Here is a 27,500-nt window from a genome sequence, read left to right on the forward strand (position 1 = left end):
TTACTTCACTCAGTGATTCGTTCAAAGTTCTCGCGCTACTTTTTCAACCAATCAAAAGTGAAACCAAAACCAATCGTGGTTCGCGCTTGTACATTTTCCCCGTGCTTTGTGTCGGCTGCGTGTAATTACTTCGAGTTTTGATTGGTTTACTGGGTTGTCTCCGTCTTTTTTGATTGGCTTGGTTTTACGACACTCGATTCAAACTCGTTCTATGTTGTTTTCAGATATTTTTATAGCATGATAGGATGAAGTAAGAGAGCAGATTCCCATGCGCAATCACAGTTTTTTATTATAAATCCAGTCTATTTTTAGTTTCGCAAAAGCTATTTTAAGTTCTCGTTCCCAATGCCGCGCACGCATATTTAAAATTTCATTACATCATTACAACTGGCCAATCAGGTAAGGTAAAGTCTGCTACGAGCCTAGAAGGCCCATCAGGCCAGCGCTTATCTCCGGTTTCTGTAGCATGAAGCGACTGGGAGTATTTCTACTCCCCCATGGATGGGATGCCAGTCCATCGCAGGGTTACCCCCTGCATTAGATTCGCCGGTACCCATTTATACTCCTGGGTGAAGAGAGGCACCGTGAGAGTAAAGTGTCTTACCCAAGAACACAACACAATGTCCCCGCCAGGACCCGAACCCGGACCACTCGATCCGGAATCGAGCGCACTAACCGCGCCTCCCACAAGAGGTGCCCCTCTAAAAATAGCTGCGTAGCTAAAATAAGATTTAAAAAAAAAAAACTATAATTGGAAGAGACCCATGTACTAGAGATCCATTCTCTTACGTCATCGAATTTCCTCTCTTGTTTATAATTAGTTTTCTTGCCATACGACTAGTCCTACCTGTATCATTACAATAATTTTCCAGTGCTCTTTCTTGCCCTTTTTTCCCTTTTTCGTCACCATTATTTAGCCTGTTTTCTCGTGTTCGTGCTTGCCCTTTCTTCTGCCGCTGCTCTTTTGTCTTTTCGTCTACAAACTGCATGTATGTTTGCACAAGACGAAATTTCAGAGCGTTATGGCTCAGATAAAGGACACGGTAAAAAAAAAAACAGCAATTAAATGTTAAATGTTAAATGTGTTAAGGGGTTCCCTAGCTACCTTTGTCGTAGATTTATACACGTGCTTCCGTTCATAATCGTAACACTAGATATAAGAATACCTTGAATATCCCAGCTTATAAGTCAGCTTCTGGGCAACGCACATTTTTATATCGTGCAACGAGTTTCTGGAATTCTCTTCCATGTGAAATAAGAGAATGTAACAACTTGCCAATCTTCAAAAGACTTTTAAAGGAATTTCTCACTAGTTTTTAATTAGCATTATAGTATATTTTAGAACTTTAGATCCTTAATTTTTAATTTTTTAATGTATTGATTGTAATTAGTTTTTAAAACCCATTTTAATGGAAAACTAATAAAATCATTCAAATTTTTAAAAAAGTACTGGTCGCGTGTTACATAACCGTGATTATAAACACAGTAACATTAATTAATATGCACTCGGATCACTCATCTCGGTAGAATTTTTTCTCTTTCTTATTTTTTATTTTATTTTAATCAAACTAAAACAGATGGAGGAGCTCCGGAAATCACCGAGGCACCATTCTTTACCATCCCGACAACAACTACCAGGCCACCTCCAACGTTTCCCGATTTTCTAGGCAACTTTAAACCATGGCAAAGCGCCAAAGAGAAAACGAAAAGAAACTACCGCTCAAGAATGTGGAAGGGGTTTGTGACCATTTATTTATTGATTGATTATTTGTTTTACTCATTGAAAGGCACAGCAATAGGACCAACCATCGGACCAGGACTATTTTTAAGTTACAATTTTCACCTTCCAATGCTCCGGAAAACGTAAAAGAAAATAGGAGGATCATCATAGTTTTTGTCGTCATCATCATCATCATCATCATCATCATCATCATCATCAACATCATCATGATTGGTCTTCCCGGGCTAAGCTGCTTTTTGTCTCCCATTTAAAATACAATGTGTGTCATCGCACAGCACCAAAGCACCGTCATCATTCAATTCACTTGGCATGGCACTCAAGTAGCTAAAGCTTGCCGGGATGGCCGACACCAACATCGACCGGCGTTTTAGTCCACCTATACAGTTCAATGTCTAGGCAGGATCTCTTCAAAAAGGGGCTTACTTGTCTTCAGTTAGCATAAAAAAGGAAGAATCAAACCAATCTAGTAACAAAAGGATGCTTTTTAGAGTAGACATTACTAACACACTAGAGTTCAAATTGAGCTGAAGGAACTCACACCTTGGCATGTGTGTTAGAATCGCGTTGCAGGCGACGAATGAGCCCGATTTCTAATCCAATCGCTGAAGAAATTACAGCAGTCACCAGAAATCGATGTTTTTAATTTACTCGTCCTGCACTTTTTAGAACACCAAACGGCTGATTGTAAAGAGAGTTTTAAACCAGTATATGGTAACATTGCTGATTTTAAGAGACCGTTTCTTCCATCGGATGTAAGTAGCATTGTGAGTCTCATTGTTGCGTCCGTTTACACTGAGCTGATGGAGGAACTCTAAAATATCTAATACCTTGAACGATGATTGAAAACCACTCACCTTAACTTTGATGCTGATACTCGGTCGGCAGAAAGTTTCCATATCTCATTCACGGCGCAGTCATATTGGGAGATTATTCAAAATTTTCATGGCAAATCGCCCTCATCCAGAAATGTTGTCGTTATTTCTATATCTAATTGCTTAAGATATTTGTTATCGATTTCTTTTCTGCAGGAAGTCATCCAGAGCCGGGACTCTGAGTTAAACCTACATCTCCGTGTGACTAAGCCATCAGTCTCTGTTTCATTCACCTTTACGAGATTCGTTTGTAAATGAAAGGTTTGGCTAGCAGCAGGAGATAAATAAAGGCACATGTAATACTACTGAACGCACTCGTATTCTCTTGGTTGAGATGACGAGCGAATTAAGGCAAACAATATATTTGTTGGCATAAGAGATAAAACGAACGGTTCCATTTAACCTTTATCTTAATTCCCCTATCTGCAGCATTTAACATGAAATCAAAAGGAAATTGTCAAGACAGTTAGGTCTAAGTAATTATTTGTAACAGCTAACAATAAACCCTTCTGCTCTGTATCGATTTACAGCAAAAAAAAAAAAACAAAAAACCGCATTTCACAGAAATAAAGCTAGTCTGCTGAAGCATTTGCGATGATCCAACCATTAAATTGTTCTTGTTGACAGTCAGTACTTATAGTCTAGACAAAAAAGGCAAACATGTGTACCCAAAATGGATAAAGGGGTTTAAATTCTAAAAATACTGTGGTGCTACGTTGTCGGGGAATTGAAACAAAGAAATGGCTTTATCAACTGGGTTGTTATGGTAAATTGATCACCGTTATATATAAAAATTTGGAAGTTGTCGATTCGAGCGTTAGCTGGCTTCGTCAGAGCGAATTACAGGCGGTACCCATTTGCAAGCCAGAAGTTGTTAGTTATTCAAATACCCTTGAAGAGCTTCGGCTGAATCCTCGAACGTCCACCATACCTAGCCAAACTTATGCCCGCTCTTTCTTTAGAGGACAATATTTTCGACCAATCAGTGATCAAGACCCCGTAATTACCTGCACGGTTTATTGATCATAGTGCTTGTGGTTCCTCCCCCAAAACTCTGCAGGCAACACTAAAATTACCTTCCTTGATTTAATAACAACATCTTAAAAATTCATCGAACCTTAAACTTGACTAACAACTGGAACGAACAAAAGGAGTGATTAAAATTTATGTTTTCACCAAATTAAGGAGTGTATTATTCAGGAAAATCGGCCAGAGAGATTTTAGCCCTAGATTACGAATTCTCTCTTCGAATCCTTCATTCGATTTTCACGCCTTGTCGCGATTATGCGAGAAAAATGGAATTTCATGACATTAGAATCTGAGGTATTGTTTAATAAATAAATAGGTCTTACTGGTGATTTTCTTGTCAAGCAAATAAGAGCTAATATAATTTCTGTAGCAGAATCGAAAGAAATTTGAGGTGAGTTTATTGTTTTCTGATACTTTGCAAAGACCTTATCTTTTCCATTGGCTTATTCCATTATATCTAAGTTCTTAGCCTAAATGCGATTTGTAAGATACGAATCACTGTCTACCTTTATTATCGCTTTATTCAGTTGAGTTATATCATTCTTCCCAGAGAGAATGAGTGTGGATAACATTTCGTTAAATCAGAAGTCAATTCCCTTGGGAAAGGTTTTCAACACGTTCTTACAACTTTGACTTGCACGTACGTCACCGATTAACTTCTGATTCAGACCAATAATCACTTTAGATCGTTGTTTGATCGTTAAACCCTTTGCCAGTTAAAAATTGCAACTTACTCTGGCCTGTTCTGACAGGTATCGCACGGGACATTCGTCCGCAATGGAACCGGCGCGAATAATTCTTGCGGTTGTCTTAGCCGTAGCTCTTCAAGTAGAAAGTTCTTACGGTAAGTACTGAGTTTGGGATGCTAAGACAACATACGAGTATTTATAAACTCCCCTAATCAAGTGTAACAACAAAGCCGCTTTTCATTTCAATAACTCAGACAGACCAAACAAACATTAAAAATAGCTGGCATTTATTGCATATACCCTTATTATTTGTAAATGCTACTCTTTCCATACAACTTAGCTTCAAACGTCTTCTAGTCCAAGAAAAAACTATTCGTCGTTGCCATAGCTTGAGCGTTTTTGTCCACTGAATAATCGATGGCCTTTATTTCCCTAACAAGCAATTTTTAAGTTCAATCCAATATTCCTGAAGTAATCGAATCTACGTACTATGGTTTTTCAAACTATTATAACAAAAGCTATTTCAAGAAGCATGGGCTAATTTTTCGGTTGACAAATCTGTTAGCCACCGGTCAAAATAACCACCTGACACATGGAGAGAAAAAATAACACTAGACGATAAAGTAGACAAATCGGGAAACTAGACTTTTCGCCATTTTGGTCATTGGTTTAACGCTCCCGCACGAAGAAAAGGTGGTTGTTAGTTTATCCTTAACAACTGGCTCATATGAAATTGATGCTATGTCATAGGTGAAGAGATGAGATTTAACATGATTGAGGACTTAGCGATACGAACTTAATAGAGCGACTTTCGTATGACCTTGAAAAATTGTTCGCAATTTGCTTTTCATCACGGACCAATGTTTGGCAAGATTAAAACAAAGTTTCTCCTTATTCCAGCCAAGGAAACTCCTAATATGGGCAGTGAACAGTTCGATTGCCCAATCACATTACCGCATTTCAAATGACGTCAAAGCGAAACCTTCCAGAAAGTTCCTTGGGGAGATGACGTCGTTTGCATCCACGTTCGATAAGCCAATGAAAATTCGCACTTGTTTGTTTTTGTTCGATAAGCCAATGAAATGTTTTGCATTTTTGTTTACGTTCTGCTTTTACGTTTGTTTTCAAAGTTACATGAAAGTCGTCCTATCCGATTACTAATTCGCACGCTGTACCACTGAGCTATAGCGGACTCGTGGGAACTGGTCATTCACGTGCATACTACCTCAACAAACTTTTCAACTTTATGTATCCTCCGATATCGCCCCAAATATATTACGTTGCTTTTAGAAACTTTTTTACCGGCTTTAAAGGAGGGGAAAAGGGGTCATGGTTTTATCCATGACTGAGAAATGAAGGGGAATGGGGTCCATACTGGGTTGACGTCACATATTACTTTGCATCGCTGTTTTCAATAGCCCTTATTCACGATAGCCGCCATGTTGGTTTTCAAATTGTCATGCAAATTAGCCATGTGTTATGCTGGGGGGCAAACAATGGAATAAAGGCAAATTGCGGAAAATCGTCTCGTTGAAATATTGAATTAACATTGCTAAAAGTACATTTTAGAATTTAGAATTAAGTACCTTTTATAATAATTTTATATCTTTTGATTGCCTCCGACATTTTGACTTTCTACTTCGTTATCTGCTCATTTTTCACTAAAAAAAAACATCGAAGTAACTTGTGTAAGCATTCTATTTTACTACTTAGATGATCAACATTCAATGAACATGGAACAAATCATCTGTGTGGCTAAGATGTTCGTTATAACCTCTCGAACTTGTGTTGTTTGCGCCCTCAGAAGTATGTAGCTAAGTTGAATAATAAAGGAAAACTCAACATGGCGGCTATCGTGAATAATGTCTATTAAAGAACTATCAGTATGCAAAGCAGTCTGTAACGCCAAAAAGGTATTGAATCCATCCCCTTCCTTGGCCGTAGATCAAATTACAAACGGTTTTTCCACTTTTTAGAAGTCTTTTAAACTGAGTGATTTTGAAGGAGAGTTTAGCGAACCAAAGAATTTGTGTTCGACAAATGCAGAGCATAGTTGATCAGAAAGGGTTTTTTTGTACGTCATAGACTCTTAAATGTTGGTTCAAATTTCAAGGCAGTGATAGTATTTCATTGAACTTGAAGCTATTACCTGCGTATTTTTTAATTGTCTTTTCGTAAATTTTTAGTTCCGATGAAGCTCATGGAACTGAGAGCAAAGAGTAAGTTCCTCTTGTAGCGCATGAGGTGTTTTACCATCTTCGATGGCTTTTATTTAATCCAGCCCTTCTAGAGCGAGTTTCAATCGAGTGCCGTAAAACTAAAACCAAGGTAATTACTTTGGCCAATCAAAAAGGACGGAGACAATCCAGTAAACCAATCAAAACTCGAAGTAATTGCAGGTAGCCGACACAAAGCGCGGGAAAATGTGCACGCGCGAGCCACGATTGGTTTTAGTTTCACTTGTGATTGGTTGAAAAAGTGGCGCGAGAACTTTGAACCAATCAGTGAGTGAAGAAATGCAAACCAAAATAATTCACTCATTACTTTCGACACTCAATTGAAAACTGCTCTAACTGAATGCCTCGATTCCGTCTCTTTCTTCGTCAAATAAAATAGAAAACTATTAAGTCTACTCTTCATTGAAATTTTTCTGGAGGTTGTCCTTAACCATTCTTTGAATGACTCATCAACTTTTAAAAGTCCTCTCTTAAAAAATATCTTTGAAAAAAGAGCTTGTTGTCGACTTTTCTGAAGAGACGACAGCTAAAAAAGGCACTGAAATGGTTTGCCTGAAAACTTTATTGCACGAAACCCGCTCTGTAATAAACGGCGCAAACTGCATTGAGGTACATACAGATGCCGGTAAGGACTTAAAATTAATGCATTTCCGTTTTTATAACACATCACGTAGCATTTTTATGTCATTTCCGGTAAATATAAAGATCTTGTTACTAGCATTTATCCATTCAATAAACCTGAAGAAGGCTGGTGTTGGCCAGCCGAAATATTGCAAGCAACAACGCCTATGTTCACGTTGTCTTGACCAACCTTTGCAGGATATTTTCTACTTTAAAATGTTTACTTGAAAATTTCGTTTTGCTTTCTTTCAAAGGAATTCCATGTGGACCAACTTGTGCTCCTTCCTGTGCACCTCTTTGTCAACCAACATGCTGCGCTCCGTCTCCGCCTCCTCCTCCTCCTCCTCCTCCACCGCCGCCCCCTCCACCTCCCCCATCCTGCCCTCCTGTCTGTCTACCCTGGACAATAAGCTTTTCTCCAGCACCATGCCCTGGTCAATGTCAACAGGCTGGTTGTTGTGCCCCACCTCCGCCCCCTCCAGTTATGCCACCACCTGCTCCACCTGTTGTACCACCTGCTCCCCTTCCGGTTCAACCGCCGCCGCCTTGCCCACCTGGCTGCCCCACGGCTTGTTATCCGGCGTGCTCTCAGAAGTGCTGTAATCCCCAACCTCTACCACCACTTCCTCCACCGCAGCCTCCAATGCCACCTCCGTGCCAGCCGTCATGTGCTCCTACTTGTTGCCCGGGACTCCCACCTCCCCCAATGATGATGCCACAGACTCCACCCATGTACATGCCTCCACCAGCCCCAATGATGATGCCGCCCCAGCCCCCAATGTGCCCACCGCCATGTGCTAGATCGTGCTTACCTTCTTGCAGACCCGAATGCTGTGACAGGAAAAAGCGTGACGCTGAACATTGAGTGTCAAGCCTGGAGAATAAATAAAACTGTCTCACACTTGAAGATTACAAGTGTAAAGGCTGCTTTTACATATGGTAAAACTGGTTTGAGCGGGTTCAAAAACAAGTTCATCAGAGGTAGTACACGTTATACGCAAAAAGGGGCTCAAAGGCATACCTAGTTTTACCTAGGGCATAACCGCCACAGATGAACATCTAAGGAGAAAATACAACATGGAGTCTTGGATTCCGGATATTGTAAATATGACGGACAGCCGTTGCTATGTGACACACATGAACTTCCATCATGATCATGTACCACAGTGTTTGTTTACACACGTTTGCTGTATTATTTTAGAGTGTCTTAATAAAATTATTCCTTGGCTCATTCTGAAAATAATAAAAAGACATTGCTCAGGCAAGATATGGATCTACATTTGAAGAAGAAAAACTGGCCAAATTTAAAATTCTCGGCTGTTTTCCCAAGCGCGTTCTTTTTTTACACAAACATTCTTAAGCATTTCCGGAAATTGCCCAACGGTCTCTTAATGCAGAATTTCCATAAAACCTCATTGTAAACGCTTTTCAAAACTTACGAATTCTACATTTTGATTCTAGGCCGTTTTCAAAGCGGTTTCTTTGCTTAGAAAAATTCTACAACAACAACAACAACCATCTTAATCTATTTATACAAGTTAATGCACGGGCCAGCAAGTAGCTAGAGCTAGTCTGGGTGGGCCTGTTGAACAGTCATTGTAGATTCAATGCATACTAATGAGAACATCGCACGACTTCTAGCCCCTAGAAATTTTTGTGATAAGGCAGCTGACCCAAAGATTACTCGCCATGGGTTCGCAACCCTGACCCCGAACAATAGCTAAAACAATAGAAAGAGCTTGCTTGCTTGAGCTTGAGTGAGGTTCCAGCACTTGGCTAAGTAGCCTGACTTCATGCTGTTATACACAATTGTGGTCTCATTCACACAGAAGCCCTTCCAGCTAATCCGGCCAAGCCGACCACATGCTGGAAAGGTCAGACCACAACACCGGGAACACTGTCCCCTACTCTTTTCGAATAGTGTGTGGGATCTTTAACGTCCCACAGAGTTAATGAACAAGGGTTGTGAGACGGGACCTCCGGCTTATCGTCCTTATCCGAGAAGACCAGAGAGTCTAACCATTTGCAGATGTAATTACAAAGGCAGCACTTTCTCCTCAGTTATTTAAGGGCGTTCGCGCGAAATTTTTTCAACATTGATTTTCTTCTGAAACTTTTACCACTGTAAGATAATGAGTTAGTTATGTCAGAAATGTAAAAAAAAATGGGAGGTCACCGACTTCGTTTTGGAGAGAACATGTCCGGAAAAAGACCCAAAATGTGACAAAATCGGGCTTCGTTATCCATAAGGCCAGTGTCTGTAAACCCAAATATATTGCAATTAAATCTTTGAAGTGAAATCTTCTCTGCCAAATATTGTTTAAGTGGACTAATTAAGTGAATTTAGTCAACTGGTGAGGTTCCCTTAAAGATCAAGTTGGCATTTAGCGACCACAGTTTCACGCGCCTTGCAGCCGCAAGATGGCAGGATTTGATGTCCCGTGAGCAGAAATCTTGAAATTTTTTGAGCTTCCCACATTGATTTTTTGTTCATTTTTGGACAACGTGGAGATAATTGTAAATAAAATCCGTTTCTGGAAAGAAAAATAGGGGTCACCGAACGTCCAAGACCGTTAAATACAGGCAAAGCTATAGCAATGGCCTTTTGCCCTATCAGTTCTCATTTTATTACTTAGCGCGCGCGCTCGTGTATGACGTGGCGTGTGCATTTGCGTGCTCAGTAAGGATGCACATTGATTTTTTGTTCATTTTTGGACAACGTGGAGTTAATTGTAAATAAAATCTGTTTCTGAAAAGAAAAGTAGGGGTCACCGAACATCGAAGATCGTTAAATCCAAGCAAAGCTATAGCAATGGCCATCTGCCATATCATTGTTCATTTTAGTACTTAGCGCGCGCGCTCGATACATGACGTGGCATGTGAATATGCGTGCACTGTAGGGATGCGCAGTAGCGTAAAATCGACGCCATTCCCTAAAAAGGACGCTTAAGTGAGGCTTACATGACATAGTTAGACCACGACTTTAACTTTCAAGATGGTGGCAGACTCTGTTCGAATCTCGGCGTTTCAAAGCTCAGTGAAGGATAACGTAATTTTGAACCACAAAGGAAGAAATCCTGATGTCTAGAATTTGAAGAAGGCAACGACGGGAGGAAAAGGTCAGTGGTGTATTATTTGTGTGTTCGAGTTCGCAAACAACTCCTCGTCACTTGCGTGTTACGAAAACTATTGAAGACTAAGACATAAGATCTAAGACTACGAAAACTAAGACCGGGTCTTAGCATTCGTAGTACGAAAACTAAGACTTGTCCCCTAATCAGACATAATAATAAGATTGACCATCTAGAGCATCCGTATATTGTTTGCGTGACGTACGGCTAAATGGTGGACTTGTTTGCAGTGGACGTAGAATAACAAATGTGTACTGACAGAATATCAATTCGTGCATCTCATTTTTAATGGTTACAATCAAAGGGTTAACTTAACAGACTGAGTTTCTCGTTATTCGTTAGACCCTATCTTTAGTTTCGAAGCCAATAAGTAATCATAGACGATTTTCTGTCACACAACATGCAAGTGTGTCATGGCATTGAGTCTGTTTAAATTAAACCGTGTAGACAAAATCTAGCGCCCAAATCCCTGACTGGCGTTAAGTTTTCCCGGGTTCCTTTCCTGCAAATTCTTCTGTCTACTAGGGGTCGTATTTTTTTGTACTATGAAAACTAAGAGCCTAGTCTTACTTCTTAGGCCTTAGTTTTCAAGGGTCTTTAATAACACCCCTCATCAGTTTGGTGTCAGCTTTCATAGGTCGAAAACTAAGACTAGGGTCTCAGTTTTCGTACTGCAAGAATTAAGACCCCTTGTAAACAGTGGAAATTATAGGAAAGAAACCTAGGAAAACTTACCGCTAGTCAGAGATTTGGGCGCTGGTTGTTGTTTCCATACATGGTATAATTTTAAACAGACACAACGCCATGACACACTTGAATGTCTTTTAAATGTCGTGTCGATGCCTACTTATTGGCATGGAAACTAAGGATAGGGTCTTTTGAATGAAGAGAAACCCAGTCTGTTAACCCTTTGGTTCTAACCACTAACGGTATGATTTTGTCAGTACACACTAGATATTCTACTTACTTACTCTTAATTCTACTTACTCTTAAAGTCAATCGTTTGCTAAACCAGTTTAGATTAAAACAGTTAGTCCAGAAACCTACAAGAGGCAGTCAAATACTCAATCTTATCATCGCAAACATGTCTCAGGCTTATGATAAACAGTTTGTTGATATCTATCCACCCTTTGGTCTGTCTGACTATAATACCATTTTGCTATATCCAAAATTGCAGCATTGATTACTGTTTTTGTTTCTGTCAGACAGCATTCAAGCGTGTCATGGTATTGTGTCTTAAAATGCCAGCAACATCCAGCGTTCAAATCTCTGACTAGCGGTAAGTTTTCGCGGGTTTCTTTCCCGTAATTTCCACTGTTTACAAGGGGTCTTAGCTTTCGTAGTACGAAAACTAAGATCCAGGAGTCTTAGGTCTTTGTTTTCGAGGGTCTTACATTTGTAGTTTTCGTAACACCTTGCAGTACAGACTCGATTTTCCTTCGAGAGCTTGCCTTTGACTTCAGCTTAAGCTTAAAAACTATTGCCTAAAGAGAGGTCCCAGATAAAAAAGTTAATAAAGTTTGTGTAAAGCAGTAGTTGAAGTACTTGCCAGCAACGCAGTTCTAAATTATTCTGAATTGTTCTCGCTGTAGTAAATAATTGTAAATTATTGTAAATTGTGGAATTATGTTAATGAAGCCAGTTTATAAACTTTGATGTCATTTTTGGTATGTTTATTCGAAAGCCTAGGGTGTTGCTGCAAGTTCATATATCAAAAATGTACTATAGATTTGAAGAATTCCTAGTGTAGGTTCATCTTTCTGGAGCATTTTCAAGGAAGGATTAGAACTTTCCTTTCGACTTTCGGCTACTGTTTGAAACCAACCATTTCTTTGACAGATTTTCAAACTGAAGTTTTTCAAGAGACTATTATAAATAAAAAGATTGAATCCAAGTCCCATTTTCTACACAGTTTAATTGACACGTAGGTTTATTTTAAGCTGTAAGTATTACAACTAATACGGTAAGTTTCACAGCTTTGAAAACTAAATGATCGCCAGAGTTCGAATTCTTATACTTCTTGTAGCGAAGATTCTTCTCATCACACTGCTTAGCAATCCTTATTTACAAAGAATTTTTCTCTGAATTCGAACTCGTCAGCAACTGATATCAGTGAGTGTTCTAAGTTTTAAAAACATGTTTCAGTCTAGTCAATCCACGCCTCCTAACTTTTAGAAACGTGAAATCAATAACCTTTAGCTGAAACGTGGCTTGAAGCATCATCCGGCCATGATGCAATTGTCCTTGTTCAGGTTAGATTTACTCTTTCTTTGCCTTATCTTGTTTCTTTCCGGCCTTCTTGTTTTCTAGTTGGGCTTTCTTGCAGCAAGCACTACATGGTGGAGTGCAAGTTGGGGGGCATGGAGGAGGGCAGGGAGGCGGTGGTGGAGGGGGGCAGGGCGGGGGGCATGGTGGTGGACATGGGGGTGGACAGGGTGGTGGGCAAGGGGGTGGACAGGGTGGTGGACAAGGTGGTGGACAGGGTGGCGGTGGGAAGTGGTGTTGTTGTACGTGCACTGTCTGGACAGTGTGGCAAGGTGGTGGGCATGGTGCTGGTGGTGGGGGAGGTGGTGGTGGAGGAGCTGGATGAGTGTGATGGATGAAGACATGTTGATGAGATTCAGTAGAGATTGGAGGAGGAGAGGGCATAGGGGCAGGGGGAGGACCTGGTGGGCTAGCGTGATATACGTGATGGTGCACGGTGTGACCAAAGTGGCATGGTGGTGGGCAAGGAGCTGGTGGTGGAGGTGGAGGGGGAGGAGGAGCCGGATGGAAGTGATGATGGATCAGGTTTGCTTGGCTACTTGTTGCTATGGGAGGGGGAGGAGGAGGTGGGGGAGGAGGACAGCATGGAGGAGGAGGGGGAGGTGGTGGGGGAGGTGGCGGTGGACAGCAGGTTGGTTGGCAAGGGCAAGCAGCTGGGCACCCATAGGCACACTTCTTGGCTCCTGAAAGACATCAAAAAACGGTTTGTTATCTTTCATTAAACGTTCCACCGATGAGATATTTCTAAAAGCTTTTTGGAATTTGAGTGTGAATTCTTGAGGAATAAAAGAAAATTCTGAATTCACGTTTATGCCGAAAGTCACGCTGAAAAATGTACTGTTAGTAAGAAGTCCATGCTATTGACTGAAGGTCTAAAAAGAGTGAAATAAGTTCAAATGAAAGGATTATGGTTTTATGACATCCAGCAGACGCTAATGGATTGGTGACTTGGGGCTTAAGCAACGACGACGTCGATGAATGCAAGAAATACAGAGGACAATGGGAGTACTAAACAAAATACAATAGGGAGCTTAAGCACGGAACGTTTTTGAACCACGGACGGAAACCGGAAGTAAACATTCTGCGTGCCAGGATTATAGTCTCTCCCAGATTTTTAAACTAATCGTCTTCAACAGTGAAGTTGTTGGCATTCATCAGTTGATTTCGACTATGAAATAGCGCCGTGAGAGTTTGCTGAGAGGCATCGTCTTAAATGGTTTTAGAGGCCAATCCTAGATTTGCAGTCTCTGCTGCAGCCCTGGCATATAAAAACAGATACAGGCCGTGCAACTGGATGGTCCTGCTGTTGACAGGCTATTTTTCTGGCCCATCTTTCGTCGTTTTTGTCACGGATGACAGCCTCTCCACTTTTCAGTCCTTGTGATACTCGCTTCTTCCACACAGATTTCTGTCGTCTGCAAGGGCTTCCCATGACGTGGTGTCAATGTTGCGTACTTTCATGTCACGCATGCATACGTCCTTAAAGCGTAGCTGGGAGCGGTCAATGCGCCTTGCCCCGTTGGTAAGTTCCCCGTATAGAAGATCCTTAGGGACGCGTCCATCTTCCATCCTGCGAACATGGCGCAGCCAGCGTAGACGACGCTTACGTAGAAGTGTGAACATGGACAGGATGCCTGCTTTTGAGAGGACAACGTTGTTACGCACCTTATCCTGCCATGTAATTCCAAGGATCCAACGAAGGCACCTCAGATGGAACACCTGGAGTTCCCGTTCTTGTGTGGAGTATGCAGTCCAAGATTTGCTACCATATAGTAGAGTACTGATCCTTTGCACACAGTGATTTTGGTGGGAATTTTGAGGTGTTTATTTACCCATACTCTCTTTGTCAGTTTGGAGAGTGTTGTTGATGCCTCGCCGATGCGCTTGCTGACCTCCACATCCAGAGATAGGATGTCGGTGGTAGTGGAGCCCAGGTACTGAAACTGGTGGACAACTTCCAGTTCTTCACCGTTGACTGTTGTTTAAGGCGGAGATGATGATCCTTGTCCCATGACCTTGGTCTTCTTTCGGCTGATTGTGAGACCGAAAAAGGTCGCAAGGGTCTGAGAACCTGTCCATTAGTCTCTGGAGCCCGTCTTGCTGTTTGAGATACCAAGACTGCATCATCTGCAAACAACAGGTCTCTAATTGTGACTTTCCTGGACTTGGTCTTGGTACGGAGCCTTGAGATGTTGAAGAGGCGGACATCGGATCTGGAGTGGAGATACACACCATCTCTTGTCAACTTAAAGGCGTGTTTTAAGAGCAAGGCGAAGAAGGCAAGAACACAGCCCTGCTTGACACCGCTCTTGACTCCGAACTCGGAAGACATATTGCCATCAAACTGTACAGTACTCATGTACAGTGAAGTGATGCGTAGCAATTAACAATTATTGGTTGACGTTGAGTATGATAGCGATAATTATCAAGGCCAAAGTTTGTGTTATCTGCGGAAGCCGAAGGCTGAGGCGGATTACAAACTGATCGAGGCCTTGATAATTATCGCTATCATGTGAAAAACGTAACCAATAATTGTTTTATTATGCATATTCCTGAGCTGAGCTCCACCATGACAAAACTGATCAAACTGCTGGTTAGTGTATTAGGTGACGTCACTTCTGCATGCATAAAGCTATTGTCTGTAGGTATGACGTCAATTCTACATATATAAAATCTATTGTCTGTAGGTATGACGTAAGAGAAACAGGGCAAGAATTAGCTGCGTACTTTAATATTGCCAATCAAAATCGATCTAGGGAAACCAATGCATAGTAATAAATATTGCCAAGACAAGTTAAAAGTAGATAACAGCTCTCTTCCGGTTACCATCCGTGTCTCAAAACGTTGCGTGCCTAAGCTCCACACAGTTTGCCGTTTTCGTCCTAAAAACGTCGTGAAACGGCCAAATTGAAGATGTGAAGGATGTGAACATCCAACGATAGGCTTTTTTAATTTTTTGTCTGAACTTTCACGCTGGTTATGACAGTTGTTTTTCCTGTCTAGTTACTGCACTATCCTGTTTAAGGACGGTGCCTACTATTGTTATTGCGCATACGTTTTGCGCATCTCGAGCTACTCGGGTTTCCTATCGGTGGTGCTTACTAATGCAGGGATATTTTTGTGCGGTTTAAAGCTATGCGGAGAAAGCAGATCTTAGCAAGTGCTCTTGGTATCCAAAAAGAAAATTGGAGGTAACCATGCATTTTTCAAAGATAATTAAGCTTCAATTTGGAAAAGAACGCCGTACATTGCTTTGTAATTTAAAGCTTTTTACGGCAAATATTGTTGGTTAATGGATTTCAATGACACTTGCGGTTAAGATCTGCTTTTCTCGCTTATTCATAAACCGCGCAAAAATACCTTTGAATTAGTAGGCACCGTCCTTAAATCCTGAAGAAACTTGGAGATCGCGAGTTGGTTGCAGTGACGTGAATAATTATTTTTGCCAACAACATTTTTTCGTCCTCTAACGTTAGAGACAAATTTTGGTATTTGATATTTCTCTCTGAAAGAACATCGAGCGATTATTATTATTTTGGTATAAACTTAGCTACAATAGGAAATTTCCAGCCTTCAAAACGGCCCTCTTTTCGCTCCGAACCGGACGATAAATTAAGATGTTTGTGTCGCGGTAACCGTTTGTCTTTCAGTAAACCTCCAATGAAGACGATGTTATGAACACAACAAACATAACTTAATATAACATGCAGGTATCATGGGCAAGTAGTCCAATTTTGTATCCGTGAAATCTTGTGAAGGAAAGTTAGCTCGGTCTTTTCGAGGTTCATACCAAAACATACACCTTAGAAAACCCGTTTTGCAACATACAGTTTCGTTGGCAATATAGTGTTCAGTCGCTGTCCATGAATTTAAACACCCGTTTATGTTTTTGCACTCACAAGCTGGTACCCCCAGCGTAACCTGCTAACATTATTGGGACGAGATCATCTGACACATCGGTGATCTTTTATCCGTTTCACCTCGGAGTTTATTGGTTTGATGTGCTTCTCTACTTTCAATATGTCTGTATTGTTGATCCAACGCGAATTTATGGCCAGACAACACATCTACCGTGAAACGAATGAGAAGACATTACTTCATGTGATGGAGTTTTTACGAATCATCCCACGAGACTGGTCTTTGTCCCTTTAATAAAACCTGGAACTATTTTTGTCCATTTTTCGTGGCTTTCGAGGCAGTTCTATTTAATTTATATATCTATTGTAGATTATATAACTAAGGACGCCCTGTTTGTCCGCTCTAAAGGAGAAGCTCCAAAAGCTTCGTCAGCCATGTTCCGCCTATTAATAATTTCAGTATTATAAATGATCCAATATTCTCTACTTTCTAATAACGAATTTCCTCACCTTTAAGCTGGTTAAGTTTCTTTTTTAATATCTTCTTCTTAGCCTCAACAGAGATGGCTACCAGAACAGTTAGAAATAGAAGAATTCGCTTGTCCATGTTGCCTGAAATACAACAAGAAGGTCATGAACTTCCGAAATTCACAATTACACGTTCGTCAATACTAATGATAATTCTGGAAGTAAAAACATTGTAATTTGTAAATAAAAAAACCAGCTTGTCTTACTACAACATGTGAAAGCAAAGCTTTCTAAAGAAAAGCTTACACATTACACAAGCTCAAATCTAGAGATGGTAGTGCGTTTTCGATGTTCATGTAATGTCCATCATGTCTTGAGCTATATACGTACTTCACTCAAAGCTAGAAATTGCCTTCTGAGATTTCTTCGTTTGACAACAAAAGTCAAATAGTACTTTAATGAACGAACAAAGACGGCCAAGCAAAAGACCGATAACTCGAGAGGCTTGTTTATCCAATCAAATATGAAAGGAATTAAAAGATCATTTTCCCTACGGGCAAAAAGAGCCGTATTATATAGATGAGTCTTACTTAAATGATCAATATGGTATTAAAGTGTATATAAAAAAGAGGTCATACCTTTCTCTCAGGAAATCCTCAAATCCCTGAATTCTTGGGCAACACGATCAAGAAATCGCTAGTTTGCTTTAAATGGAAGACCTTTCGATGCGTTAATCGTTCTCGCTACCCGCTGGCCTACTGGAATATGATTGGTTCGCGCTAGTGCAGTCATGCATTACACCACGGGTTCTTGCCACTACGTAATCCAATGAATTTGGTGTTTGGAGACGGGGCGATAGTTTGGACGACTGGCGATTAATTTTTCACGCTTTACCGGTGGGCTGCCCCAGACCATTTGACGTTTCTCAACTATTCCATATTCAATTCTTTCATAATAGTTTTTTGTCACATACTGGGTGTTTGCGTGAAAAATATGAAAGCAACCTGTAGAAGAGTGAAACCTGCTCTTGTTTTCCATCATAGACCGTGGATAAGACAAACAATCAATTCATGAAACAACTGCGTGTATCACTTAATACTAGTTAGGCAGTTATGTGCAAGCCATTGTAAAAAATCGTTATCATATCCATACCGAGGGTGTTATGTTCTTTATGGGCGTTTCTTACCTACGCGATTTTTGATGTTACAATTTGCTCACCCGTAACGATCTCCGTATTGCCCTGGTCTCGGTGGATTGAATAATGATTGACAGTCTTGCAACACACACTTTTCGTTCACGCACACACAAGACAGCAAGAGACGCGGTGGTGGCAAGGACAAACGCGAAATGACAGCCTAATCTGTATGACAAAATTTCATTCTTAAGTTGATACAAACCTAAAGCACTATTTGAATTTCAAGTCTAAACTATACTCTTAACAGGAAATCAATCCAACTCCTGATCTGAGGCTCGGGTTACCCAGTTTGAGTTTTTAAACAAATTTGAGCCGAAAGTAGTTTTTTCGTGGCTAAAACTACAGGGGCAGGCGTGTCTTCCAAGTGCAAAGTTCTTGATTTGCTCGTAAGCAGTTAGCCAAAACTCAGTCTCGATAAGACAGTTTGGTTTTTACTTTGGAATGTAACGCTTATGCAAAGGATTATTGGTTGCAGAACCTTGTCTCCAAGTTTACGACAAGATCGACAAGACGGCGCATGGTGTATAAGCATATCAACGAGAATCCATTCCTAGTCTTTGATCCTTCAGTAAATCGATTTCAGGAACAGGCTATGTCGAAGGGTCTTTCTTAAAATAGAATAATAGAAAAGGTTTTGCCTTTCCTGGGATTGTTACCCGAGAGGTTTGGAATTTAACAGCCGCATGATGACGGTGTATCAATTATACCAAAGAGCGATTTTTTGTAAGGAGCCAAAATAAATTGCTCCACGATTACGTTTTTTTTTGGGGGGGGGGGGCAGAGGGGGAAGAGGGAGGGATGTCTGTTTGGTCGTTGGTTACCTTCAGTCACTTACTACTTAAAAAGGTGTTTTTATCAGGAGAACTTGGAAATAATGGCTTGCCAGATCAGTTTGCTCAGTCAGTGCCTTGTTGGGCCTATTATTTCGGTAGCAACTTAATTGCGGAAGTGGAAATAGTCTTGCTAAAAAGACACAACGTAGAGGGTTTTTATGTCTACTGCCGTGCAATGCGGGTATTTATGGCGCGCAAGGTTTGTATGGACACATTGAACACTCCAAAGAGTTTTCATTGACAACCATTTATTGAATTTATTAATTTCCGATGGGAACAATAAGCTATCACACATAAACGTGTCACTAGAACGCGATAATATTCTACAAAAAAAATGTCCGTTCATAGATGTTACTTATACGTCAAAGTTAACGGTTTCATATTTTCCCTTCGGTTGTTTTTTCCGTGGCAGTGTTCACAGCCAACATCGTAACGACAGACCACAAAACAATCCCATATACAACAACTTGTTCATCGCTGTCACAGTCCTCTGGTATGTACACGTCTGAGGGTCTACCCTGATCTCTTCTTGCAGCACACTGGTGGGCAAGCTGGGGGACAGACTGGGGCAGGCACCATACACGGTGGTGGACATGGGGGTGGGGGAGGTGCAGCGACAACAACCGGGGGAGGAGCTGGAACTGGGCAGGGGCAGGGTGGTGGAGGTGGAACATACTCCCACACATGCTGTTGGCTTTGGACGGTGGCTGGTGGAGGAGCTGGCGCGGGTGGAGCTGGCGGGGCGGGTGCCTGGGGAGACATGTGGTGAATGTGATGGTGATGGATGTGGGTAGTATGGTGGATCTGTTGTGGTGGGGGAGGGGGTGGTGGAGGCGGAGCGCAGCAGTAGCTTGGGCAGGTTGGAGCACACATTGGAGCTGTGCAGCTGTATCCGCAAGGGAGGGCGCCTCTTTTTTCTGTTGGGACAAAAAAGAACTTATTAATGAACACAGTAGTACTGAATCACTAGCCTGAAGATGACGGTATGTCACCACGTGGAATTCTTTATTGACTTGCTATAAGGCGAAAAGATTTAGGCCAAGAGAATGCGACGTGGATATAGGCTCCAAAATAATAGCCATAGAAGTTGAATGTATTGACAATCTGTGACCTCATGAAAGTCTACTCCTAACTATACGGTATCAGATTAGTGAACAACCGTTAACATTTCAATGACAATGCAAACAGCAGAAGGAAACGTTGCATTTAAGATACCAAAGCAGCAACAAATGCAACTCTTTTTTTAGGTGGCCATAATTTATCGGAAACAATCAACAGTAACTAAATTTTGAAACAAATCGTTGTGAGAATTCTTTAACAACTTCAAGTCAAATATTCTCTCAAGTAATCATTTTTAAAAAGGCTGTAGCAGGCGCACTTTTTTTCAGTAAACGTGAAATTTCTTTCTGTTGCATAGCCATCGAAATCAACCAGCGAAACACGGATCCGGCGTTATTTTGGATTGCTCAGAGTTTAAATGCGCTCCAACAAAAACTACGGGTTTTGTAATATTGTTTATGAATTTTTGAGCTATCTTACGGCTTCCGTTGAAATAGCTTTAATAGAAGTGAAACGGTAAAGTGCTGTGTGAAACTAATAAAGGGAAATCATGGAGTTACTATTGTGTTAAGTTTCTCGGAAGGATAATTTTGAGATTCCAAAGTAAGACTTTACTTACACAAGCATGAAATATTAACTTGCTACGATTTTTAAGTGAAGATTTTGCGCAGATATTTCGCTCCAGATTGTGTTAATCCTTTGCGAACATCATCAAAGGCAACGGTAAAATCGAGAAGAAATACTCGTGTAGAAATTATAAGATAACGTAAGAAAACTAGCTTACCTTTAAGAGATTTTGCGCTAACGCACACAACAGCGGCTAAGAGAAGGACAACCAAGCGGGCCATTTTCTATGACTAGAATAAATAGGATAAATTTCTTTGAAATAATGTTGAGAGGTACAAATGATAATTTAAAGAACAAATCTATGAGCGATAACGACCGCGAAGGTTTTCGCTCGGGCAGAATTGAAGTACACATCCGAACTCAGAACATCGCACATTAGGTGACTGTCCTTTCACACAGGGGCATTAAACTTACGCGATGGCTTGGAAAGAGAAAAGCAGTGGCAATACTCCGCTTCAAATTACGATCCTTCTTGTTTGGTGGTTATAAATAGAAATGATCGATTGAACTTACCTCTTAGGACAAGCTTAAAAACGATCTACACCGTTGCGCTGAGATATGAGCGCCAATAGCGGATCTTATCAATTATGTCGGCGTTTGACCGTCAACTGGTCTCAGCCGATGAGCTCGACTCTGATTGGCTGTCGATGACTACGGATCACCGGATTTGAAGAAAGATTATAAGTAATTCATAGTTTTGGTTGATTTCATGTCACATGTATGGGTGCTCGTACCAGTCCCAATGACTTAAACATGAAGTCATCGACGTCATTGCGTCAATTTCAAATTTAGCGGCGCACGCACAGTTCTTTTAGAGGGCCTGCGTGTTAGCTCCCCATAAGAATCCGCACAATTCACCCTCCTCGTTTTCCCTGCCTAAATGCGAAGCTCTCTGAATGTCATTATCGATTGTTCTTTGTTGTTGAATTCGTGGGGCTTAAGAAGAGAAAACCATTGTTTTCATTTGGCACCTGGTTATTTTCCTGACAATTTTGTCAAACACTGAGTTGGTACCCGTTTGTGATGTGCATTGAGCCGTTACATCATCGTAAATTTCAGATGAAAGATCTTTCCCAATTTTTGCAAATATCGCAAGGATAGCCACAAGTGTAGCTGTCCTTGCCTAGATCTTTATGACCTATTGTCGCTTCATTTACACTGCGAACGAATTTTTTCTTCGTGTTTTTAATACCGTTGTCAGCCTATTTAAAATGATATCGCGTCTGTTTGTTTGTTTGTTAATTGAATGGTAACTGGTTTCTACAAAGAGAAAATTAACGACCCGTTTAAGCATCGACTCTGAACGCGGCTTTTCTTAACACAAAGCCAGTTTGTGGATCATTTTCGAGCTCTAATGGTTCTCATTCATTAAACAAATCATGCCCCCGTAGAGAGTTCGAAAGCCTGTCTGGCCTATACTGACCGGCCAAAATAGGGTTGGTTTTTTTGTGTGTTCCGCCTTATGGTTAGCACTACAGATAACAGACAAAGATATCAGAATGAGATTATGATAAAAATTCAGTTTCTTCATGAGGCGAGTAAAGAGTGTCCTCTTTTCTTCGACGCCTCAAAAATGTTAATCACGTAGAAATGGGGTCTCTGTATTTTTCTTCTCTCACTGATTCTCTCAGTCATGCCTTGTCAGTGGTGGATATTAAAGAATTCGCTCGTAGTTCAAAGAAATGAGAGGATTCTAGGGCGTAATCCTCGGTTTCGTGGTCCCGGCTTAGAGTTTGTCGAGTCGGTAGTTTTACATATAATGTAGTTCAGGCTCAGGGTAAATTGTAAGGATGAGAATTACGACGATGACGTTTAAATATGTCTACTCATTCTTGCGCGTCTTTACGACATTAATGAAGTGGCAAGGAGTTCCATGAACAAAACCACAAGGCTAATTGCTAAGTAAACCTAGACATCTGAAATCATAGATTTTAAAAATTAATTAAGGTTAATAATAATATTACAAAAGCGGGCGATAAGGATAATAAGCATGACCGGTTAGCGTGATGCTCATACAGATCCAATATTTACAAAAGTACGGTTTTCACGTATTACAACTAGGTAAATTTATGTACTCTTTTACTGCTGGTAATGTCCCTTCGATATTTGACTCTTTTCATGTTCTCTGTTAATAGTAATATTTATAGTTATAGTTATAGCACAAGGCACGCTTCCTTTTTGGCCTGCCATTCTGCAGGACAAACATAACGCAGTTTTCTATATCCTTTCAAGGCCCTAAATGTTTCAATACCCTTAGTTCCGAAACTAAAAATAACCCAACTCTAATTTCTTAATCAACAACTATTAGCTTCTTCCGTTTTTTTTTAAATTTCAGTTCTCTTTGATCCAACTCTGGTGTCTCACCTAAACATCTTGCTCGATATTGGTACTGAACTCTTTCTGTTTTGGGAGGAAACCTAACCCTGTATAAGCCCCCTTAGGCTGGTTTTGTTAGGTTTTCTCGTCATATATATTATCATACTTTCAATCTTTAATTGTAAATTTTATTGCTATTTGGCAAAATTTAATAAAATTGAAATTGGAAATTAAATTAATGTTAGGTAATCAGCAGCAGGCTCGTAACCGTAGTGAAAAGGGCGATAATGATGATGATGATGATGTTGGTGATGGTGATGATGGTGATGACGATGATGGTGGTGATGGTGATGATGATGATGATGACGATGACGATGACGATGATGACGATGACGACGACGATGACGATGACGATGACGATGACAACGACGACGACGACGATGACGATGACGATGATGGTGATGGTGATGGTGACGATGACGATGACGATGACGATGACGACGACGATGACGATGACGATGACGACGACGACGATGATGATGATGATGATGATGGTGGTGGTGATGATGACGACGATTATGATGTCTGGGAAAATGTTTTTTCACGTGACAGAAGCAAGGAGAAGCAACTGTATGCTTAAGGAAAGTAGTGATGGTCTGTTGCGAGGAGCCCGTCTTTTTAAATGTTTGAAAATTTGACAAGCAAAGCTGATCGATAAAGGTAGGGAACTGGGACGTAACGATAACTGATGCCCTTATAAATTAATAATCTTTGAATAACCATACTTTTTCAAAAAAAACAAGGATAAATAAGCACATCACGGATTTTTTTTTTTAGTTTTTCAGACAACTGCAGAAGTGGTCACCAAAACAACCAGACGTGGCCACCAAAAGGTCTTTGTTAGAGAATGAAAAGTCTTTTTTTTTTACCTTTAATTATCGAACAATAGAATTACCTACGGAATTTTGAAACATTGCCGGATATTACTCAAAACTGTAGGAACAAAAACCGATTTTTTATAGAGTTGAAACCAAGACTGCTATTTCGGAACTTTGAGATAACAAAGAAGGCAAGTTCGTTGGCCATCCAACTGTCATGTTCCCTATGTTTTTAATACAGCCTTCCCTTGAAAACGAGGATTATTAATGCTTCTTTTCGACCAGGCAGTCCAAGGGGGAAAAAATATTGATGTCGTAGCATTTGCTTGAATGATGACCGTACAGGATCTCGTTCGTAAATAACTATTTGGTGATTACGAGACGTATCTCTTTGGTGGTGTGTTGTATACTTTACTTTTCTCTTCCCAGAGTGTGGGGCGTACAAGCTAAGTTTAAATTTTAATTAATGCTGTCCGGATCTTCACTACGCGTAGGCATAATTGCTTTGGTCCTCGGCAAACAAGAGCGTTCCCCTTCACCAAACATGCGCACTTCTTTCTCTTTCTTGGAGTTGAAAGTACTTTTAATTTTCGAGCATTATTTTTCCAGATCTGTTCGTTTAAGCCACGTGCAAATTATTCCATTTGCGAGATTTGACCAAAATGATCACATGGCCATTAATTAGAAATGAATGAAAAATGATTTTAAATATTTCATTCTTTTTGTCTGCCAGACATAATTGCATGGGTTCATATTCATTCATTTGGCTAAATTTAGTTGCAACTGACCAAAACTATACTTTGTTACCCTCTGCCAAATACCAATTCAATTTCTGGCTAAAAGCTACTCTTTAAAAAATTGTATTTTGTAAAGCTTGGTTTAACATTTTTTCAATTCCTGGAAATTGTGGTAAAGCTCTTGGAATGCCTAATTCAAGAAGCAACTTCTGGAAAACAAATCATTTTCAAATTCTTAGTCGGACATACTCAAACGTCTTCACGCTCTGTAGAAAGATCTCGTCACAAAGCCAGCAACAACTGCAACTGTTAGTTTAAAACATCTCAACTTTAATTAAATACCAGTAACGGCATGTACAACTGTTCTCGAAACATAACGTCACATCGACCGACTAGTATGGCGAATATGCATCTATTCACAGTCATACGAGCTTGCGTTCTACGTTCGTACCGCGTGCGCGTGGTTCTGGGCGCTAATGACATCGTGTAACATACACTGTAATGGAGCCTATCTATACAGCCTGGAAGCGTTACTCGTCATCATCGCTGTCGTCCTTGTCTTCTTTCGATTCTATCTTTTTTTCCTCTTTCTTCTCTTCTTTAATTACTTTTGTGTCTTCGCTCTTCTCTTCCTTAGATTCTTCCTTTGTGTCCTCTAGTTTTCCCTCGGTCTTCTCTGCGACTTTTGTGTCTTCCGTCTTCTCTTCCTCCTTATCCTCCTGCTTCACGGCTTCAATCTCCTTCTCCTCCTCTTTGCTTTCATCCTCTGACTGAGCGCTTCCGGAGGCGTCCTCCACGGTCACCTTGTTCTTTTTGCAGCAGGCAACTGGGCAGGGAGGAGCACAGCTGGTAGCACACGGAGGTGGGCACGGGGGAGGGGGAGGAGGAGGGCAGGGTGGTGGGCAGGGTGGTGGGCAAGGTGGGGGACATGGCGGCGGGCAGGGAGGCGGGCATGGTGGAGGAGGAGGAGGAGGTGGTGGTGGGTGGACGACGTGGTGAACGACCTGGTGGACGTGGTGGATCCTCTGGGGTGGACCAGGTGGTGAACAGGGCGGTGGGCAGGGTGGTGGCGGGGCAGGGGCCCATTGGTGGGTAGCGTGGTGTACAACGCTAGCAGTGTGGCAGGGAGGAGGACATGGTGGGGGTGGTGGAGGAGGTGGTGGAGGCATGACGTGGTGATGCGTTACATGGTGGATGTGCTGCACGGACTGAGGGGGAGATGGTGGAGAGCAAGGAGGTGGGCAAGGTGGAGGGGGAGCTGGTGCCCAGGAAGAGCTATGACTATGTTGCACGCTGTGTGTTACACAAGGTGGTGGACATGGGGGAGGGGGTGGTGGACACGGCGGAGGACATGGCGGTGGTGGGGGTGGGCAGGGTGGTGGACACGGAGGAGGACAGGGAGGTGGGCACGGTGGGGGTGGTGGTGGGGGACAGCATGGTGGTGGGCAAGATGGTCCGCACGTTACTGCACAAGCTGGAGCGCATTTCTTTGATCCTTGGCTTGATTTAACTAAAAAAAGAAATTATCACCTTTTAAACAGTGTATCTAGACTCATTTAAGGTACCTTACGTCGGCAGTAACGAAAGGCATGGGTAAATGCTAAGGTTTGACCGAGATTTAAAACCACGGCAGGGCTTTGCCAATTGATCAATCTTGCCAAATGGGAGCTAGGTATTTTGTGAGTTCGTAATAAACCCGCAGAGGATGTAAACATGAAGAGCATATGTGGTGGTATATATATTTTGAAATTTTGAACTGCGGAGAGTTCTTTTGCAAGGAACAACTGACACAAAGCGTGGTGGGATCTTTGAAGATAAGGTAAGTTAGTGGTTGAGGCGGAATTCCGGATTTCGAACCCGGAGTTTGTGTCTAGTATGATCTTGCTTGCAAGTCCTTTACAACATGTAACACAGACTGAGAGGTAAATCATGATCAACTTTTGAGCAATGAAGCCTGTTAAGGCGATCACAGCTAAGGAGAGCAATTTACAATGACGGTACAAAAAAAAATAGTCAAAACAATAGGCTGGGTAGAATTCATTGATTCTAAGCAAACAAGTACGATTTATATTCAGTGAGAATCGGACTAAAGAAATTCTAATCCTGCAGGATTGTTTTAGCTGTTTACCTCATTCAACAGGTGGTAAAAGGTGGATTACATGTGGCCGAAAAATGTGTTGATTTTCTAGTGACAGAAATATAATCTTTCCCCCAATGTCGTTTTTATCGCTGATCTTTTCTACGGACTGAAGGTGGTCCAGTAATTCATTTTGGTTGCGTGGTCTTTATGCAATACACATCAGTGGCACAATATGATGGCAACCAATTCACCAATATCGGAGACTAAGGGCGATTTGTTCATACATTACCCTTCTTACCGAACATTGATATAGGCAAATTATCGGGATAAAATGAAAAATGTAGAATCGCATTGTACACAACGATGCAATCACACTTACGGTCATTCGCGTTTTATTTGGGAAAATCTCAATGGCTCTTATAACTATCAACAAACGTGATTTTACAATTGTTGGTTCAAGCAGTGTATTATCTCCTGATTTACGTTACTCAATTGATCACTGAAATTCTCTGTTCTTACCTTTCTTTATTTTAGTTGCTTTCGGGTGTTTTCCAGCTTCTACGAAGGCAATTGCCAAAATTATAAGACACACTAAGAATGCCTTGGGAGCCATGATGAGCTATAAAAGACAAAAATAAATTTAAAACAAGTTCCGAATTTGATTCAAGCAAAAGGGCAATGCAATTAAATTTGTCCAAAAGAAATAATAAACCAAACTCAGGTGAATACCAATGTTATCAACCGTTAACGACCCAGTATTCTAAGGCAATAAAGTGTTCTTTTCTAATCCTTATGCCGTAATATCCTTATGAAATAGCGACAAAATTCTTCTTGCGTTTACTCTTTTGTTATGCGAAATGGTTAC

At 41.1% G+C, this 27,500-nt stretch overlaps 5 protein-coding genes across 9 annotated transcripts in view; 2 read left to right on the forward strand and 3 right to left on the reverse strand.

Annotated features, from left to right (window-relative positions):
- The window catches only part of LOC138045557 (uncharacterized), a 16,616-nt gene extending 13,698 nt beyond the window's left edge, over nucleotides 1-2,918 (forward strand). For all 3 annotated transcript variants that reach the window (XM_068892105.1, XM_068892113.1, XM_068892121.1), the window contains exons 7-8: nucleotides 1,578-1,737; nucleotides 2,770-2,918. In XM_068892105.1, the coding sequence (XP_068748206.1) occupies nucleotides 1,578-1,737; nucleotides 2,770-2,800 (191 nt within the window). In that variant the 3' untranslated portion in view covers nucleotides 2,801-2,918. The remainder of the gene's footprint in view (nucleotides 1-1,577; nucleotides 1,738-2,769) is intronic.
- A 144-nt stretch (nucleotides 2,919-3,062) lies between these two features.
- On the forward strand, nucleotides 3,063-8,418 carry LOC138045580 (WAS/WASL-interacting protein family member 3-like). Of its 2 annotated transcripts, none has more exons than XM_068892131.1 (4): nucleotides 3,063-4,033; nucleotides 4,395-4,486; nucleotides 6,518-6,550; nucleotides 7,444-8,418. In XM_068892131.1, the coding sequence occupies exons 2-4, from the start codon at nucleotides 4,420-4,422 to the stop codon at nucleotides 8,052-8,054; spliced, it is 711 nt and encodes a 236-aa protein (XP_068748232.1). In that variant the 5' UTR covers nucleotides 3,063-4,033; nucleotides 4,395-4,419; the 3' UTR covers nucleotides 8,055-8,418. The 2 variants fall into 2 exon arrangements, with proteins under 2 accessions (XP_068748232.1, XP_068748238.1); XM_068892137.1 differs by lacking the exon at nucleotides 3,063-4,033 and adding an exon at nucleotides 4,060-4,282.
- Nucleotides 8,419-12,215: 3,797 nt separating this feature from the next.
- On the reverse strand, nucleotides 12,216-17,664 carry LOC138045644 (uncharacterized). Its single transcript, XM_068892219.1, has 3 exons — nucleotides 17,549-17,664; nucleotides 16,953-17,054; nucleotides 12,216-13,268 (listed from the first exon to the last, which is right to left on the reverse strand). The coding sequence occupies exons 2-3, from the start codon at nucleotides 17,047-17,049 to the stop codon at nucleotides 12,580-12,582; spliced, it is 786 nt and encodes a 261-aa protein (XP_068748320.1). The 5' UTR covers nucleotides 17,050-17,054; nucleotides 17,549-17,664; the 3' UTR covers nucleotides 12,216-12,579.
- Nucleotides 17,665-19,169: 1,505 nt separating this feature from the next.
- Nucleotides 19,170-21,218, reverse strand: LOC138045600 (uncharacterized). 2 transcript variants are annotated; one of them, XM_068892160.1, is made up of 3 exons: nucleotides 21,138-21,218; nucleotides 20,782-20,854; nucleotides 19,170-19,855 (listed from the first exon to the last, which is right to left on the reverse strand). In XM_068892160.1, the coding sequence occupies exons 2-3, from the start codon at nucleotides 20,843-20,845 to the stop codon at nucleotides 19,452-19,454; spliced, it is 468 nt and encodes a 155-aa protein (XP_068748261.1). In that variant the 5' UTR covers nucleotides 20,846-20,854; nucleotides 21,138-21,218; the 3' UTR covers nucleotides 19,170-19,451. The 2 variants fall into 2 exon arrangements, with proteins under 2 accessions (XP_068748261.1, XP_068748267.1); XM_068892166.1 differs by having other exon boundaries at nucleotides 21,039-21,162.
- Nucleotides 21,219-24,866: 3,648 nt separating this feature from the next.
- Nucleotides 24,867-27,500, reverse strand: part of LOC138045637 (uncharacterized) — a 2,763-nt gene continuing 129 nt past the window's right edge. Inside the window, exons 2-3 of the mRNA XM_068892206.1 lie at nucleotides 27,155-27,254; nucleotides 24,867-26,065 (exon numbers count right to left, since the gene is read on the reverse strand). Coding sequence (XP_068748307.1) covers nucleotides 25,086-26,065; nucleotides 27,155-27,248 — 1,074 coding nt within the window. The 5' untranslated portion in view covers nucleotides 27,249-27,254 and the 3' untranslated portion in view covers nucleotides 24,867-25,085. The remainder of the gene's footprint in view (nucleotides 26,066-27,154; nucleotides 27,255-27,500) is intronic.

The sequence above is a fragment of the Montipora capricornis genome, chromosome 1 (genome assembly GCF_036669925.1).
Source record: "Montipora capricornis isolate CH-2021 chromosome 1, ASM3666992v2, whole genome shotgun sequence".
NCBI lineage: Eukaryota > Metazoa > Cnidaria > Anthozoa > Scleractinia > Acroporidae > Montipora > Montipora capricornis.

Coding starts and splice junctions, on each gene's coding strand:
- LOC138045580 (XM_068892131.1), top strand. CDS start 4,420: ATGGAACCGGCGCGAATAATTCTTGCGGTTGTCTTAGCCGTAGCTCTT. Junction 4,487..6,517: donor TCAAGTAGAAAGTTCTTACG/GTAAGTACTGAG, acceptor GTAAATTTTTAG/TTCCGATGAAGCTCATGGAA. Junction 6,551..7,443: donor CATGGAACTGAGAGCAAAGA/GTAAGTTCCTCT, acceptor TTTCTTTCAAAG/GAATTCCATGTGGACCAACT.
- LOC138045644 (XM_068892219.1), bottom strand. CDS start 17,049: ATGGACAAGCGAATTCTTCTATTTCTAACTGTTCTGGTAGCCATCTCT. Junction 13,269..16,952: donor GAAACTTAACCAGCTTAAAG/GTGAGGAAATTC, acceptor GATGTCTTTCAG/GAGCCAAGAAGTGTGCCTAT.
- LOC138045600 (XM_068892160.1), bottom strand. CDS start 20,845: ATGGCCCGCTTGGTTGTCCTTCTCTTAGCCGCTGTTGTGTGCGTTAGC. Junction 19,856..20,781: donor TAGCGCAAAATCTCTTAAAG/GTAAGCTAGTTT, acceptor TTGTCCCAACAG/AAAAAAGAGGCGCCCTCCCT.